The sequence below is a fragment of the Gymnoscopelus microlampas genome, assembly GCF_963454915.1.
Source record: "Gymnoscopelus microlampas genome assembly, chromosome: 10".
NCBI lineage: Eukaryota > Metazoa > Chordata > Actinopteri > Myctophiformes > Myctophidae > Gymnoscopelus > Gymnoscopelus microlampas.
The window spans coordinates 3,272,185-3,291,816 of NC_139947.1; the positions used below are offsets into that span (position 1 = coordinate 3,272,185).

General features: G+C 41.9%; 1 protein-coding gene across 1 annotated transcript; it reads right to left on the reverse strand.

Annotated features, from left to right (window-relative positions):
* Positions 1 to 296: 296 nt before the first annotated feature.
* LOC311054409 (uncharacterized protein) lies at positions 297 to 19,595 on the reverse strand. Its single transcript, XM_084070363.1, has 5 exons — positions 19,575 to 19,595; positions 17,916 to 18,059; positions 9,120 to 9,221; positions 8,578 to 8,679; positions 297 to 1,707 (listed from the first exon to the last, which is right to left on the reverse strand). Exons 2-5 carry the CDS (start codon positions 18,022 to 18,024, stop codon positions 590 to 592), a joined length of 1,431 nt encoding a protein of 476 aa, XP_083926489.1. The 5' UTR covers positions 18,025 to 18,059; positions 19,575 to 19,595; the 3' UTR covers positions 297 to 589.
* Between the last annotated feature and the right edge of the window lie 37 nt (positions 19,596 to 19,632).

Here is a 19,632-nt window from a genome sequence, read left to right on the forward strand (position 1 = left end):
ATACAACTAAATAATGATCAAAGCCATTCTATTAATTGTAACAATTACTGTCAAAATTCAGTAAAAATACATGCAAATTATTTTCCCCTCAGTTACCTGATATTTTATTTTATAAGTAAAATAATTGAAATAGTGCCCAATTCACTGGGCATGTAATATAACACATCATAATATACAAGCTATAACATTCTAGTAAAACCTTACACAATTGATATGGTTTACATGATCATTTATAGTATAAATGAATGACAACAAAATAATTTGCTTTACCTTCAGGTAAAAAAAATACAGAAAAAGAAAATGACCGTTAACACTTTAAAATGATTGCTGTAAGGTTTGAAAAGAAGAAAACAAAATAGCGCATGGGGAATGTCTCCAAAAGACGAATCCTGGACTGGTTGAAACTTTTGTTGACAGAAGCAGTATAAATATCCATGATAATTTTGCTTGTATATCAACTCCCTTACAACATACAGCTGTATAATTTGATCCTCCCAGTGAGGTAATTTATAGTGGAAATTGTTTTTCTTTTCTTTTGGTGGGAATGCACTTATGTCTTTTCAGAGCACCTAACTGACTGAAACTCTTCTCACACCGTTAACATTGTGACAAGGTTTTTTTTTCGAGTGTGGACCAGCTGGTGTCTCTTGAGGTTACCTAACAGATTGAAACTCTTGTTACAATGTTTACAGTGGAAAGGTTTTTCTCCACTGTGGACATACTGGTGCATCTTGAGACCATATGAAAGGATGAAAGTCTTGTCACACTGTTTACAGCGGAATGGTTTTTCCCCAGTGTGGACATACTGGTGAATCTTCAACTGACCTGACTTACTGAAACTCTTGTAACAATGTTTACAGTGGAAAGGTTTTTCCACAGTGTGGACATGCTGGTGTGTCTTCAACTGATGTGAATCATTGAAATTATTGTCACAAATGTTACAACGGAAAGGTTTTTCTCCAATGTGGGTAAGCTGGTGTCTCTTCAGGGCAGATGACCGAGTGAAACTCTTGTCGCAATATTCACAGTGGAAAGGTTTTTCCCCAGTGTGGACATGCTGGTGTTCCTCCAGCTGATCTGACCGACTGAATTTCTTGTTACAATGTTTACAATGGAAAGGTTTTTCTCCAGTGTGGAAACGTTGGTGTCTTTTCAGGTTATCTGACAGACTGAAACTCACATCACAATGTTTACAGTGGAAAGGTTTTTCTCCAGTGTGGACATGCTGGTGTCTTTTCAGGTCAGTTGACGTAAGAAAACTCTTGTTACAAGTTTTACAGTGGAAAGGTTTACAGAGGACAGGTTTTTCTCCAGTGTGGACAAGCTGGTGTCTTTTCAGGTGAGATGAATTAGTGAAACGCTTGTCACACTGTTTGCAGTGGAAAGGTTTTTCACCGGTGTGGCTACGCTGGTGTAACTTAAGGTGACGCGACCCAACAAAACTTTTGTCACAATGTTCACTGTTTTCAGTGACTTCAGTATCAGAATCAACTTCAACTTCAGGGCAGTGTGAAGAGATGTCTTCATTAACTTCACTTGTCACTGCTGGTAATGTCAACATTGACCCAACAGGGTCCTCTGGTATTTGAAGTGGCTCCTCCTGTTCATTTTTAATGTGTGGAGGCTCTGGTTCCTCGTGGAGCAGACTGGGGCTCCTCTCCTGTTCATGAGAAACCTCTTCTTTACACACAGCCATCTGCAGGATGTCTAGGAGCAAAAACATATAGTACATACATAGCTATTACCTACTAAGACTGACCAAACAGTTACTAAATAAGTACAGGTTGTTACAAGTGGTTCTGGAAACTCTAAAGCAGGCTCGAAGGTTTTAGCAAGATTATAGCAAAACACATGTTTTAAAAAGTAACCTGAATCGATATATTTAGTTTTATTACCCAACAAATGAAATGGGGTGATAGAACACATTTTATTATTATTAATCATTAAAACGTGTTTTTTGTGTTATCATTTTAGCCTAAATGTTTTACTGTACCTCCATGCAGTTTATATTATTTGCCTGATAAAGTATTCAATCAATCAATCAATATGTGAGCTCTGATTTGGGAGTAAGTTAGGCTGTAGGCCAAGCTATATACAACTGGATTTGTCTGTATCTACAGTATGTATGTATGTCACCTCCAAAGTAGACCAATCATAGCTCATGCCACTAAGTGCATGGCATTATGACACAGAAGCACCTCCAAACACAAAAGCTTGACATGTCTGGTGAAAGTTAATGGGTCGTGGTTTAAAATGTACGTAAACTCAGTCTGTGAATCTGTCTTGTGTCTGGGGCTAATTTCACTGACCACAGTACCGATCAGCGCCATATTTTATGTGCATGCTGCCAATAGGCCAAGCACGTTTTCACAATCTAATAGGATGTGTCATTATAGTCATTACTATTCAGTTTCTTACAGATTATTAAAGTGCAGACTGTAAGCTTTCAAGTGACATGCCATGGACTGACATCTGGAAATAGTTGAAGATATACTTGTTTGAATGTTGTTAACCACTTAAAGACCAGCTGGAATGGCTTTTTGCAACCATATCTTCTCCCAGTGAAACAGGGGCTGGGTGGCTCTGAGCCAATCACAGATAAGTTTTCCAGCTCAATATTTATAACAGTCACACAGCAAACATATGTGATTTAAAGTATGTGATCTACACATGTTGTGTTGCACACTGCAACAAGGCAGTGCTGAATCAAGTGTATATTATGGCATCGCCTATTTCTCACCTCAAATGTTTTTGGAAATATTTAATGCACTTTTTATAACATAATTAATAACGCACCATTTGGCCATCCTCTTTGTTCAGATTGAGTGGCACTGCCCTCTAGTATCTAGCATAGGCTGATGAATCATAGCTTTGAAAGACTACTTGACAAGTGCTTAATATAATATGTTAAAATTGGTTAGTACCCTCCGATTAAAAAACCCAGCTCATTGGCATGGTTAAAGTGTCCGCCCTGAGATTGGGAGGTCAGGTTTCAATACCCTGGCCGGGTCATACCACTGTCTCCCCCCGCTGGGCATTCAGCATCAAGGGTTGGATTGGGGTAAGTCCCCGTGTACATCATGGCTGGGGGATATACTTGTACATCAAGCCACCTCACACCACAGAAACAGGAGATAAGCTCCTGCCATTCGGGCCACATGGCTCTGGAATAATTAGTTCTCAAGGCTACCTGTTTTCAGTGATTACGCTTAAGGGTGTCACGATACTCGATACGTATCGAAATCGAACCGAAAATGATGTACGATACAGTGTATCGAAATCAAAAGCTGTATCACGATTCAAGGGTTCATTAAAAAAAAAATACTCCCGCGCATGCCCACATCCGATTGCACGTCCGGGTGAAGCCATGCACGAGCTGCTGTGTTTTTCCGTGCATCGCGCATGCGTGCTTACGACGGGGGAGAAATAAAAAGACGACAGGACAAATCCAAACACAGTGCACACCGCAGAGGAGTTTGGAGGAGGGACAGAGAGACCGCTGTAGCGTTGCGTCTGTAGTACTACTTTACATTTCACCATGGCCACTGCTGAAGCCAGCGATGCTAATGATGATACACAAACGGAAGGATTGGAAAACCCTCCCGCTTCCTTTAAGTCAAAAGTCTGGCAACATTTTGGCTTCCCAGTGAATTATGAGGGCACCCAACGCGTTGTTCACAAAACGGCTACCGTTTGTCGATTATGCTCCACACGTGTACCGTATCCCAGCTCAGGCAACATGTCAAATATGGGGATGCATATTCGCAGGCATCACAAAGACATTGATCTGGCCGGTATAAGGATGACACAGGCACAGCCAACAATTCCAGGCTCTTATAGAGCCAAACTCCCACATCTTTCGACCCACGCTCAACAAATAACGCGCGCAGTTGGGGTGTTAATAGCATTAGACATGCGACCCCTTTCAGTGGTGGGGAACACTGGGTTCAATCATTTGATCAGTGTCCTAGAACCACATTACGAAATGCCAAGCAGATCGCATATGAGCACAAAAGTGTTGCCTGCCTTGTATGAGAAGGTGAAGGCACAAATGATAGAAGGGCTGAGCCATGCAGAATTAATTGCCATAACAACAGATGGGTGACCTCCAGAGCAACACAGAGTTACATCACCATAACAGCACACTACATTAATGAGAATTGGGAGATCGAAAGCCCAGTACTTCAAACGCTCCCAATTCATGATGCCCACACAGTGAACATTTGTCCGATATCCTGAAGAAAGCAGCAGTGGAATGGAAATTAGACAGACCCAATGCAAAGATCCCTGTGACAACAGATAATGCCAAAAACATAGTAAATGCCACAAAAGAGGCTGGAATGTCGCCACATGTAGGTTGTTTTGCACACACAGTGAATCTGGCAACACAGAAGGGGTTGGGAGTTAACCAGATGTCCCGTATTCTGGGCAAAGTCAGGAGGATAGTTGCTTTTTTCCACCGCAGTACAACTGCAGCAGCTGTCTTCAATAGCAAACAAAAGTGTCTAGGACTTTGTAAGGAAAAGGAAACCCCTCACAAGCTAATTCAAGATGTTGTGACACGGTGGAATTCCAGCTATGACATGATAAAACGCTACTTAGAGCAGCAAGTGGCAGTGTATGCTGCTCTCACAGAGGACAGCGTGAAAAAGAATGTGAAGGACCTCATCACCCTCACTGATGCAGAGATTAAAGTCATGGAGGTGGTTGAGGTACTGAAGCCCTTGAAAACAGTCACTACTTTGCTAAGTTCTGAACAGCAACCCCCTGTATCCTGGTCCTTCCCCTCCGACACACAATCCTGACATCTATGCGACCCAGTTCACCAACTGTGAGGGATATTAAATCTGCTATAGCAGGTAACTTTAAGGAGAGGTATTCAGACCCAACACTTCAACAGTTCCTGAATGAGAGCACTGCACTAGATCCTAGGTTCAAGTCTCTACCCCACCTGGATGACTTCTCTCGGAGTGAGATCTTCAAAACTCTGTCTGAGAAAATCGTATGTGGTATGTGGTCAATTCATTTAACAAAGAAATCTTAAGATTTACCTAATATAAAAAAGTCATGTTAAATATTCAAAGTGATATAATTCTTCTAAGATATAATTAATTTAAGAACATTTTAATATTTCATGATAGCACACCAAAAATGTCACCACAAATGGCCTCAGGAGGGAAGCATAGACCTCTCATTTATTTTATCCGTTTTGTGTGACCTTTGACCCAGGCCTCTGGAGAAGAGCCCAGCCAGAGCCCTGCAGAAGGTTTAGAGATCTGGAGCCCACCCAGCAAAGAAAACAGCACTCAGTGAACTGTTTGCCAATTTCTTCAGCACAGCCCCCACCACATCAGTAGCAGGAGCCCCCAAACCATGGCCCCCAAACCATGGCCCCCAAAAGTTGTGGAAGAGGAGATTCAGCTCTACAAGATGGCCAGTCACCCCTCTAGATTCAAATCCTCTGAAATGGTGGAAAGATAATGAGTAGTCTTACCCACATTTAGCAAAGCTCTCCAAACATGATCTTGCTGTTCAAGCAACAAGTGTTGCAAGTGAGAGAGTGTTATGAACAGCAGGAGATATTGTGACAGCTCAAAGGAATGCCCTCACTCCAGAACATGTGAACATGCTCATCTTCTTGAAGAAGAATTTGAAAATAAAAAGTGAATAGTATGGCTTAGCTTATTATTCACATTTCTTGTTTGTTAAAGCTCTTACCGGTTCAAACAATGTGAACATACTTTTAAAGGGTCTACACCATGAATCTGAACTTTTTCTTCTTTTTTGTGTGTTTTTGGTCTCCCCTACCTCTCTTCTATCCTCAAAAATACCCCAGTTTGAACACTCAGGCTTTCACAGCAAATCTGGGGTTTTCTGTAAATTGGTCAAAAACAGGCCAAACTGATTTGGCCTGTTTGACTGAACAATTCCTCCCGTTGACTGAACATTCCTCCCGTTTTTCAGTTCCAACCAAAAAAAATAAAAATCTTTAAAAAATACATATATATTTTTCTTACTTTTTCCACAAAGAACCAGGAGATAACATGCATACAAACTGGCTCAATAGCGCCCCGTGCCAAACAGGACAATGTGGTATTGCAGATGAAAGTGCTTTATAAGCCAGAGAGAAGTTAGTTGGAATGAGTATATCTGAGGCTTGATGTAGGCTCAAACCTTTTGAAAAACGTTTGAGGGACATAAACTAAATGATATTAAATATTATTATTATTTTTTAAATTCATGGTGTAGACCCTTTAAGAAGTTTAAGAACATGTAGCCAAATAATAGTTGTCTTTAGATCCTTTTTTCTTACATGTTCAACTTTGTATTTAGATTTTATTTAGTTATAGAGCTTCACAAGAATGTTGTTATCTCATCATAAAGAAGAATCTGAAAATGACAGCTGTTGTAAGGGCATGAAACCCTTTTTGTTATTCTCATTCTCATTTGATATTATTCAAATAATAGGGACTTATTGAGAAACATGTGTTTTTCTTTACAAATCAAGACACTAGCCTAAATTAATAATCATTAAAGCCCTCAAAGCTGAAAAAAAGGAAGTTTTAAAAATATATATCGTATCGAAAATGGAATCGAATCGTGACCTTAAAACCAAAAGTCGTATCGAATCGTGGATTAGGCGTATCGCGACACCCCTAATTACACTAGAGTCTCTTGGGCAACCTATGAATGATCCCTTGACTGAGAGAGAATGATAGAAGCAGAAATAAGGGCATCCCAAAAAATAAAAACTGCATTTACTCCCATATTATGAGATTTAGAAAAACACATCTAGCTTGGATTTCATCTTTTTTTTTTTTGTGAAAACAAGCCATATTCAACTGCCGATTACAACAGAACGGACGATAACGGTTAAAATGTTTTTGTTCTGGTGTATAGACGAGACTCTCCCCCTCCCCCAGACAGTTTTGTTTACATACGTGTTCACATCGTGGCTTTCCTTGGGTCTCCGTGGATCTTCAAAATAAGGTACAAATGATGGCAAGGATGATGAATTCATTCATTCATTCATCAAATCAAGAAGCTTCTAAAACCCTGTCAAATATCTCACAGAGCAGACTAACAGACCCATTTCTAGACCTCTCACCCCCTACAGAGGCACGCCATAAAATCAGTTTTTGTAGTTTTCACCTACTACCACACTTTTATCAGGCATTTCAGGCTTTCACGTGCTTCCGTTTCATGACGTCATGCACTTAACGGCTTGAGCTGTGTGACAGACAAACCCTGTTCTAGATGCTTTGGTCTACGGCCACAAAAATGTACAATTTGGTGTAGTTTTTCTTTTGTATTGCATATGTGAAAAAGAGGACGTGCTTTTGGATATTGTAATGAGAATAAAACATGTTAAAAAGGAATATTGAGTGATATTTAATGATGGCTATAAATATCCGGATATTATATCCGAGATATGAATATCTTTCCACTGCTATGCTGATGACAAACAACTGTATATAAAAAACAACCACTCTCCTGTTCAGGCCCCAAAAACAACCAACCCCCTCTGCCACCCCGTCGTCGTCATCATCATTCTCACCTTCACCACCGCCCTAATCACCTGCCTGGAGGAGATAAAGGCCTGGATGAGAAACAACTTTCTGCAGCTCAACAGTTCTAAAACCGAAGTAATCCTAATAGGCACCCCACACCAGATAAAAACATACCCCATAACTAGCATCAGCTTCTCCGAACAGGACCTTCCCCTCTCACCAGTGGTCACTAACCAGGGAGTAAAAATAGACCCCCATCTGAACTTCGAGGTCCACATCAGACATCTCTGCAAAACTTCCTTCTTCCACCTCAGAAACCTCTCAAAACTCCACCCCACACTCACGCTAGCAGATTCAGAAAAAACGTGTCCACGCCCTTTTCTCCTCCAGGTTGGACTACTGCAACGCACTTCTCATCGGGATCCTTAGAAAGAGCCTCCAAAGGCTCCAGTATATCCAAAACAGCGCCGCTAGGATCCTGATGAGAGTGCGCAAACATGAACACATCACATCCCATCCTCCGTTCACTCCACTGGCTTCCCGTCTCTTTCTGGACCAAATACAAGGTATCCCTGTTGACACATCAGTGCATCCATGGCAACGCTCCTTCCTACCTCAAGGAACTCCCTACAACCTTCAACCCGCAACCTCCGCTCTTCAAACACCAACCTCCTCAAAACCCACAAGGCCAACCTACGTACCATGGGCGACCAGGATTTATGCTCGGCCGCCCCCGAACTGTGGAACGCCCTCCCTGTCCACCTGAGAGCACCACAGTCGGTTGACTCCTTTAAGAGAGGACTAAAGACCTACCTTTTTAGCAAAGCATTTTCTTAGCTACACTGGTTTTACCTCTAGGCTTTATGCCACCATGTTTTAATTATTTTGTTTCAGTTTCTTAGTTGATGTTTTTTAATGGTGTGATGTTTCTGTTTTTATGCAATTGCCTTCTGTAGCACATTTTTGATTTTTTACAAATGTAAAATGCATTATAAATAAAATCCATTATTATTATTATTCACTGTCATATTTTTTGCCAAGATTATAATATAGTGACAATACGTACTGAGGTGTGGGTGGTCTTCAGGTTCGTCCTGTTTCATAAAAATGTCCCTGGTTGAGTCTGGAGAGTTCATCTTCACCTGCAGTCTGGACTCCACACACTGGTCTGAAATTAAGCAATTGAATAAGGAATTTGTCCTAATGGACCTAATGGTCTCAAGAATAACAGTAATATTTGCAGAAGGTAAAGGCAATATGGCGTAAAACCAACTCTCCAACATATGAATATTGGGTGCAAAGATTATAGGATTCATACATTAGGGAAGAAATCCTTCGTAATTTAAGATTACACAAAGGAAAATGTGTCAAAAGATGGACTCCTGTGATGCAAATAATGGTCTAAAGAAAATAAGGTGAAAGTAGCCAATCTTTTTTTCATGTCATGAGTGAGCAATTTGTTTAATAATCGGGATATTATCATTGTCATGATATATTTTGTCATGATTGTTTCTTAGTCAAATTTGTGACAGCCTTACAACAGCCTTACAACAGAAGACAAAAAATAAAATTAAAACATTCAAGTAAGAGAGAGCACATGAAACTTACTGAGGTGTGGATGGTCTTCAGGTTCCTCCTGTTTAATAGAAATGGCACTGGCTGAGTCCGGAGAGTTCATCTTCACCTGCAGTCTGGACTCAACACACTGGTCTGAAATGAAGCAATTGAAAAAGGACTTTAATAACTAGAGACCATGTCAAGAATAACAATAATATTTGCATACCCTAAAGGCAAAATGGCCTAAGCCCAACTCTCCAACATATGAATCTTGGGTGCAAAGATTATAGGATTCATATTAGGGAATCATAGCCGTGAAAGTAGCCAATCTGTTATTCATGTTCCTTCAAACATGCACCATGCAGAGAGTAATTACTATACATCCACACGCCGTAGTGTCATCAGCGCGTCATAGCTGGGGGCAGAGTCGAGGTTGGGGGAAAAATATATTGGCTCTCGTCCGCTCCCATGTTATTTCCGCGATTTCTAAATCTCACCCGGCTCACCGGCCGGTCCCGTGGACCCACTCTTAAGCACCCCTCGGCTGGCGATAAGTCGGGGGGTCCCGCGGCCCACGGACCGCAGGCACCTGGTGGTACAAGTGTCGCCGCAATATTTTTCATGCCCATTAGCAGGGTCTTGTTTCCTCGCTGAGGACTGTCTTCTTCCCTCATTAGTTCAACGATTTCATTTCCCTTGGCTATATGGTTTCGCTTGGTAGCTGGTAGGGACAGTGGGAATCTCGTTCAATTCACTCGGGCGCAGCCACTGCTGAGTTGCGGGACAACCGGGCCGCCTGGCACGACCAGCATAGATACGTAGCTGCTCGCAGGTTCATGTGAAGTTCCCCCGCCCCCAACCCAATCAAGGTAACTTGCCTTGCGGGTCTACTATCGGGAACTTTGGTTTACTCAACTCCTGCGTGCGCCACCCATGTGGTCTACACCCATATAAGGTAATGTCCCGGCGTGGGCACTTGACAGTGCCTGCACGGACCGGGAGGTACTGGCCGTTTTGGCCCGAAAAAGAGAAGATCGACAAGCCGAAAAAAGTTGAGATTTTCGCCCTGGAGCCCGCATGGACACTTTGGGGGGTCCTCGCCGCCCCGTCGCTACCCCAGGAAGGGTCCTCTTCCTGGGCATGGTCCCTAGCTATCCGATGGCACCAGTCGGCCCTTCTCCCTGGCTTCCCCCTTCCAGCAGGGAAGGGCCAAGGAGCCCAGGGAGACCTGAGGCTGCCACACTTAGAAAAAAATCCAACTGTTTCCAAAACCTCCAGGGTTCCGGGCCCTGCGAGGCACGGGGACGCCCCCGAATATAGAGCACCATGTCCGGCCAGGGTCCCTAGCTAACCTCTGGCACAAGTGGCCGCTTACCCGTCCTGCGAAATTTCACGCAGGGGAGAGGCCGGGAGCCCAGGGCCTCCATGGAGCTCTGGACTTTGAAAAAATACCGGCTTTTTCCAAAACCTTCAAGATTCTAGGCCCTGCGAGGCGCGGGGACGCCCCCGAATATGGTGCACCATGTCTGGCCATGGTCCCTAGCTATCCGATGGCACCAGTGGCCACTCTCCCCCCCATGCAAAATTTAACGCATGGGAGAGGGGGGAAGCCCCAGGGCTCCTGGGCCTTCCGGAGCTTTTTTCGGGTTTTTCGGCCGCAGTTTCCCCGGGTAGCGTCCCAGGGACCCGGGGGGGGGTGGGGGGGGGGGGGGCACCAACCCGGATCCAACGAGCCCTCCGTCGGCCCCGCTCTACCCGCCCCGGGAGCCACCGTCCCTGGGCACGGAGGTGGTCCATGGACCCCTGATGGGGACCATGGACCATGGTTTCCAGCCCTTTTGAGCCCGGACTCCGGCTGTCGGACCCGTGGGGCGTCGGAGTAGCGGGGCGTAACCAGTTTTACTGAGGTTCAGTTTAGGAATAAGGTTATGTTTAGCAGTTTAGGCATAGTTTTACTGAGGTTACGTTTAGGAATACCAGGTGAATACCGGCGGGTTTGCCCCGGGGCGACTGTGTTTTGGGGCGAGTGTTTTGGTATTCAGACGGAGCTGGAAAGAGGGAAACAGATCTCCGGTCTCAGTGGTGCTTGTGCTGAAACTTGACTAATTGCAATAAGATATAAGGATAATCTGATAAACGACATGAACCCCAGTTTACGTATTCTGGGGGGAACATAAACCAAACATTGCCAATCTAGCTCACAGTTACAACGCGTCGCGTTCCGACGCGCTGTGAGCTCATAGATTGTCAATGTTTGGTCTTTTTAGTCACATATATCTTAATAATAAGTCAACTTTTCCGAGGGCGAGTGGACGATTGTGTTCCAGCTGTCCTCCTGATGGATTTTTTTTGGCTGACAATGTCTCTATCATCCATAAAATAGCTCTGAAAGTGATCCAAACGATCGTGTATGATGTAACTCTATGAGGCAGATCGTTCTGTTTTTCCCCCGAGCCAAAATTGAATGGGCGTTCCTGGGCGTTCCCGTCTATCTCCGTGTGTATCTATAGGGCATAGCAGTGGCGGCCATTTTCTGGTTCCACTCCAAAATAGTCAATGCATTTTCCCATTGACATTTCAAAAAATATGTATATCAATTATTTTAAGCCTAGAATCAAGCCATTCAGGGTCCTGGTGAATCATGACCATAAAACATTTTTTTTACATTTAGTTATATGAGATACTATACTATATTTAATAAATACCCTTTGTTTTGCCGTTTTCAAAAATGTTTTTTTCACAGAATCAAATGTTTTATGGTCATGATTCACCAGGTTCCTGGATGGCTTGATTCTAGGCTTAAAATAATTGATATAAATATTTTTGGAAATGTCAATGGGAAAAATGCATTGACTATTTTGGAGTGGAACCAGAAAATGGCCACCACTGCTATGCTAGAGCTGCGGAGCACTCCGAGCACCATTGTCTGACTATCTGAGAGGCATCTGGACACATAATCCACTCCTAAATGTATATCTACACTAATAAATAATCCCTGTGAAAATATAACATTTTATAAAGTAATTTAAACAAACTGCTTTAACAGTATAAAAACAGTATTCAGATAAGATTGTAGATCTGGCTGCATTGAAAATAGCAGATCTACAAGCTCACATGCCAGCGCGTTGTGAGCTTAGATCTGCTATTTCTGCTAATCTACTCTCGGGAGTTTAGACCGGTGCAGTGCCGCTGCTATTATATTTTCATGGCCACCGGGAGATCAGACATTTAACCCATGGTCCAACACACACCAGCCTTCATTCATTAATGTTCTCTCCAGGCTATCTCTCATTAATGCGGAGCGGGACAGGACACCGCCCGCCCGACGGTCCGAGTCTCACTGGGAAATGGGAATAGCCTATATGACTGCTTTATTTTTGTGTAACTTGTACGCGCACTGCTCGGTATGGCTTAATAAATTAATATACAAACGTATTCCATTCATGGCGATGTAACCCATGGTCCAACACACACCAGCCTTCATTCATTAATGTTCTCTCCAGGCTATCTCTCATTAATGCGGAGCGGGACGGGACACCGCCCGCCGACGGTCCGAGTCTCACTGGGAAATGGGAATAGCCTATATGACGGCTTTATTTTTGAGTAACTCGTACGCGCACTGCTCGGTATGGCTTAATAAATTAATATACAAACGTATTCCATTCATGGCGATGTGATTGGTATCATAATGTCATTCATGTATGCTACAAGCCTACGTGACAAAGATTGTACCGCTACGGTACGGATTACATGAAAAACATAGCTGGGCGGGCGTGTGTGTGAGTGAGTGAGTGAGTGAGTGAGTGAGTGAGTGAGTGAGTGAGAGAGAGAGAGGGGCGTGTGCGTGTGTGGCGAGGGGGGGAAACTCTTTCTTATTGGCTTTTCATGATGATGTCTTTGGTCGTATTCTGGTTCTTCAATCTTCATGTCGTAAAATCAGTTTCAGCGTTTTGAGAATATTTAAGGGCGTGTTATCTAAATGACGATTGGTTTCAGCCGTGACATTTATCAAGGCTGGGACCAAATGTACGCTCGGATCAGCTGTGTAGGATGCGTTGATAAATGTGACTTCGACGTTGGTGTATGGCCGAATATATGGAAAAATATATGCCGGTTTATACGCTGCGTTGATAAATGAGGGCCACTGTGTTGTGACCCAAGATACACCCCCAAGTTACAACTACTGTTCACAAGTAGGGATGGGAGAACATCACATAAGCAAGATTGGAAGTCAAATGTTTAAGCCACAGAACCATGTGGTATTGCAGGGTTTTGGGAGTTATTTAAAGCGGTCCGCTCATGTGAGAGGCAGTTTTACATGCATCAGAGAAGGGTGCGTTGCCTAGTTGACTACTCCCAGCATCCCTATTCTAAGGATTTACCATAAATAGCAGATCTACAAGCTCAATGAGGCAGATTATTTAGCATTAGCCTACTCGGACAGTGTATGACAGAGCGCAACATATGACAAAGATTTAAAGCTAAAGAAATGAGCGATTCTGAGGAAAATCTCAGTGGTGAGAGTTGAAACTGTAATGTTACTTTTTTTTGGTAGAGCATGTCAATACAATATAACTTATACAACTCCCTGCTCTTCTATTGAGACGTTTAGATGTTGTGGTCTAGTTTGACATGACTAGTCACATTATATTTCTCCACAGATCAAGCAGGCATGCCAGAGATGCTCATTGGCCTGTGTCCTGCGTCATGACACCGTCGTGGCGTCCATGGGACGCACTAGAGTTGTCACCAACAACAGAGAAAAATATAAAAATAATTTGCGGTAAAAAAAATGTTTTACCGCGAATATTTTACAAATCCACAGTATCGGATATATAATATATAATATTTGTTTTGTCAGCTGTGATCTGCATGAACTCTCTCGGTTAGACACCGTTGTGTGGAGATGTACAGCTCTCTTGGTTAGACACCGTTGTATGGAGAAGTATATGCAATCCCCGGCTAGTCGCCCCAAAACACAGTCGCCCCGGGACTAATCCGGCGACCTTGGAACGGCCACCTCCGCGGGAAAAATGGGGGCGACTATGTTTTGGGGCGAGGCTTCCACTTACCAACACGAGCCGTAAAAAATAAAATGAAACACAAATCCCCGATGCGCATTGCAAGCTTGACAACGCTGGGAATGGGATGCATGTCCCGCGGTCTCACCAAGAGGACCCGAATTATACTTTAGTACCCGGACCCACTTAGTTTGTGTTGGTGTCAAATCTAGATATTACAGTACAACTTGTGTCAGGTATGTTTATATCACCACCAGTCAGTCAATCAATGCAATTTGAAATGTGAGTTTGCTACCCACGAGCATTAGTGAGTTAGTTAGGAAGGAGGGGAGGAAGGGGGCGAGGACGGCCCGGGAGGGTTATTATCTCGCAGCGCCATTATTTATTATTTTATTATCTTAAAAAATGCAGTGTCTGTAAAGAAAAAAAAAAAAGTTGGATGGATGTGTTTTGCCAAACTGCTACTCTGCTTCAACTTCACTTCATCTCCTAGCGAGCCTGTTATCTTAGTCCTGAAAAATAATATCCATTAGGAACTTCCATTATGGAAGTGATCCGTTTTACAATTCTTTGTTGTAAACTAGTTTGGTCAGTGAGAGGTGCACGGGAGCAGAAAGACAGTCGTGTCTCATCATCTCTGTTTCTATAGTAACCCGACACCGGCACTGCACGTGTTGCAGCCTCGTTGTACGAGGTGTCGTGCACCGAAAATGGCAGATCGACAAGTTCACAATGAGTCGTGGACGCAAGACATTGTGAGCTTGTAGATCTGCTATTTTCGACACATATAAATCTAGCTTGTATGTACAACTGGCTGCAGTCATAAATCTGCATTATGATTCAAACAGACTGTAACATCCAAATCGTTGGTTCTTGAATTATTTTTTGTTTCAGTGTACCACACTGGCTGCTGTTATAATATCTGCATTACTTTTCAAGAAGAATGTAACAAACACAGTATAAGTAAAATGATGATGTCATGATATACTGTATTTGATTAGGTCAAAGCTATGTTAAATCCACCTTTGCCCACTTAGTAGTATTTCTTACCATAGGGTGTGCTAATACTACAGATTCATATACATTTTAAATATATATATTTAGGATTTTTAATATATGTATATATATTTGTATTTATCGGTTATCAGTATCAGTATCGGTCTTGAGAAGCAGGAAGATATCGGTATCGGTTTAAAAAAAACTACATCTTGCACCTCTAAAATCCACGGGACACCACCATGTTGCATGGCCACGTGGCCCACGTCCTACTTTATCCTACTTTATATACAATTAAAAAGATGATTTGACAAAACCGTCCCAGGGGGCAACGAACGGGTCCCCCCTGGGACTCATAAGATTGCCCTGGGACACATCTAAAAGACTACCCATGAGTCCAAGGACTCATTACACTGAAAACCTAGCAACATCACTGCATGCAGGCGCTATTAGTTCAGAGAAAAAGATGTCAGCAATGCAGGAGAACTGGGTTTGAATCCAAGGTAAAACAAGAAGATTACAGAGGGAAGCTTTAACCCATTTAAACCTGAGGCCGATACACCTTCTAAATCCTGACCAAAGTTTTCTGAAAAACTTCAAATATTCATTCAAAAACTGTAAGATTTTTTTTTTTTATATACTGAACATGGCAAAAACGACACAAAAAGGGGTTCCCAGATTGAAAGGTATAATAACGTATAGGTGTTCTAGGTCTAAATGGGTTAAGTTGTGTTTATATACGTACTTCAAAAGGAGAACATTCCAGTGCAGATCTACCAGGAGTCATAATTTACACTGACACTTTGAGAGACATTGAATACTGGTAACTACAGATTACTACCCCTAGCAACTTGACACCTCCTCTACTTTTTCTGTAAATATAGATTTGTTCTGTTCTGGAGCTTTTACCTTTAACCGTTGTAATGTAATGTATGTATTGTTATTTCTTACTGATGAGTTGAGTACAATGGACCACAATGGAAACAAGCCCCCCGGAGCTTTTTGTGTTAAGGGGCTCCCAGACCGCACCGAATCGGGGCCGAATCGGTGCCGGGAAGCGTCGTATATAGTCGGCCAGTCGGTTAGGGGTCCGTCGGGGGTCCGTCGGGACCTTTTCGGCCGACCCAGGGTCGACCGGACATGTCCAGTCGGGCTAGCCAACAGGCTAGCCGACTGGCCGACTGGAGTAGCCATGTGGCAGAGAAGTAGTGTCAACAAACATGCAGCGTGCTATCTATCAGTGTTGCCAGATTATGTGAGAGAAACAAGCGACCATGTATATGAAAACCTACATTCACTGTTTCTCATTGTCACTCCCAGAGAGAGAGATTGATTGATTTGACCTACTTTTGCGCTGTGGTGATGTAATTAATTGGGAGCAGGTGTGTAAGATTCCAATAGTATAAACATTTTAATTGGCTTTCATGTACTCTTAATATTTATTTTTTTCAAATTAGATTTGGCCTTATAGATCGAAATGTGCTCAGTTTTGGCTATTTTCTGGGTGCTAATTTCAATAAATTAATTAATGTATTTAATTTTGATTATTGGAATAACCGTTTTCAAAAATGTTGTGTACACGTCAGCAGTGGTGGAAAAAGTACTCAAATGTTGAGTAAAAGTATCAATGCACGATTTTCCTGTCAATAAGTTATTTTTTTTTTAGACACCAGACAGTCCCCTGTTCGTTTGTCAACAATGATCTAAATGGGAAGTTTATTTCAGCAGCTAGAATGTGACTGGCTGTCGGGTGGAAATCTTGTATGTTCCTTTTTTATTATTATTTAAAAACAATTTAAAATTGTGAAAATAGCCAATCTACAAGCTGTAATTATTAATAATTAAGAAATACTATATTTTAAAGAGTGAAAAATCAACTAAAGTCATTATTAGTGCAAGTTCAAAAATAGCAGATCTACAAGCTCAGAACGCGTGCATCGCAACACGTTGTGAGCTTGTAGATCTGCTATTTTCAAATAGCTTATAGGTATAAAATAGGGCTAAAGTGGTTAATGTATGTTTTATAATGATTTATATCTGCAAATGAACTAGTAACTAAACATTTCAAATAATTGTTGTGGAGTAAAAGTATAGACAATTGGAAATACTCCAGTAAAGTAAAAGTACCTCAAAATTGTACTGAAGTACAGTACTTGAGTAAATGTACTTGTTACTTTACACCACTGCACATCAGTGAAGAAAAAAAGAAAAAACGCTGGGAACATCCATTTACAAGTGACTTTGCAGGGAAACAAGCCCAAAGTCGCTTATAATAAAGCAGACCTGGCTGCCCTATACCCTAGGGCCTAGGGTATAGGGCAGCCAGGTCTGCTTTATTATAAGCGACTTGAGACATTGCTTTCAGCCTAGGGCCTAGGCTGAAAGCAATGTCTCAAGAACAGCAGAGGGGGCGCTGTTTTTCCTTTTTATTTGTAAATGGGTTCCCACATTGGGCTGGGCATTAGCATTTCAATGGCAAGTCGGCTGACAGACTAAATGCCAACTTTTGCCAACCAAATACCAGTCTGTTGCAGTCTGAAGTAGTCTGAAGTAGTCAGAACCAGTCTGTTTGGTCTGTAAGGGGCTTTATTCTAACTTCTGATAACTTCTGACTGTACAACATGTACTGTTAACAATCTTTTTAATGAAGTAATCAATCAATCAATACAACTGTTCATTATTTAGCTGTAACTTCACTTTCTTCGTTCTAAAATAACAACATAGATTTTTGTTATAAGAAAGTTACTATAAGTGTAACTACCTGTAAATATAACTACATACCTATATCCTGTACAACTTGACTACAGATTGTAAATAAAACAGTACATACCTATCCTGTACAACTTTACTACAGGTTGCAGCATTGCATCAAACAGTCTATGTCTCTGGTCCATCTCTCGCTGTTCCTCTGACCATGTTAATGATCTTTTGGAGCCCATCTCTCTTGATAGCGTAGATCTCTCCCTGTGGTGCTCTGAGGAAATCACCAATATAATAAAACATTTAGTTATCATTCATCAACCTCACATTTAATCAAATTAAACTATTGCAGAGTGATGAGATATGGTGTAAAAGCTGTAATACACTTAGCTCTGGTTCAGAGCGTTAGTGAGTTCCCTCTAACGCTCTGGAAGACCCCTCGCTCTGCGCATGTACAAGGAATTCCACTGTCCTGCCAGCGTTCAACTATAGTGAAAATAAACAAAACCATTTCGCTACTCACCGAAGCAAAGGCTGTTTTGTGTTGTTGAAAGTCTATTCTCGGAATGCGCAAGCCTCTCAGCACCCCACCTACTCTGTAAAATACACTTTTTGGGCAGAAAATAAAATATGTCAGCGAAACTGAAATTATTCGTATTTACTCCACAGTGCCCTCTACATTTTGGTTAATGGTAAGTTCAAATCCCCCAGATCGGTAGAGGCACTGTGGAGTAAATACAAATAATGTCCGTCTCGCTGACATATTTCATTTTCTGCCCAAAAAGTGTATTTTACAGAGTAGGTGGGGTGCTGAGAGGCTTGCGCATTCCGAGAATAGACTTTCAACAAAACAAAACAGCCTTTGCTTCGGTGATTAGCGAAATGGTTTTGTTTATTTTCACTATAGTTGAACGCTGGCAGGACAGTGGAATTCCTTGTACATGCGCAGAGCGAGGGGTCTTCCAGAGCGTTAGAGGGAACTCACTAACGCTCTGAACCAGAGCTATAATACACTATATAGAGACATATAAGACATATAAAATGCCTCCGATACATTCTCAATCTCAGTTTTAAATAATGTGTTTTTTAAAACCTGAAAAGAAAGTGAAAACCAGATCCGTAAACATCAACACCAATTTGGATTGCATGCTGCTCATTACAGATTACAGATGAACTGTATGTGGCAAATAGCTCAAACAGCTTCTTTACAACTATCTTACATCCTAGGCTATTTGAAAATATATCTACAAGCTCACAACGTGTTGCGATTTGAGTATTGCGATACTTTCAATATCACAAAATACTGATTAACAGTCCAACAAACATTTCTCTTCACAATACTGGCAAAAATACAATAAATCAAACCATACAAAAATACAATGTATTCTTCAGTAAACAAAAAGTGCAAAACAATAATACATCCTGTATTCTTACTCCAAACACACTTAATACTGTGGTCAGGATCATCAGATTCCATCAACAATAACAATAAAACATTTCCTAAATCTAATTCTCTTACATTCATACCATTAGCTCCAAATACACATTGAAAATAATACGTTCTCAGTCACACCAGCACGCGCGCACGTGCACGCGCACCACGTGTGCTTTCTGTGTGGAAACACAATGTAAAACTACCTGGCAGCAGCCATTATTCAACTCAACAAAACAATAAAACTACTCGTCCAAACTTACGTCGGGTACACTCAAAACATTACAAAACATGTCACTGACAGTTCACCTTAGTTTTAACATCCTTAGGAATGTTTTAGATAGTTATTTTGATTACCTGTGAAAAACGAGGAACAGACACGTTAGTTTCTCTTGCTTTGCTCAGCCAGCAGCGG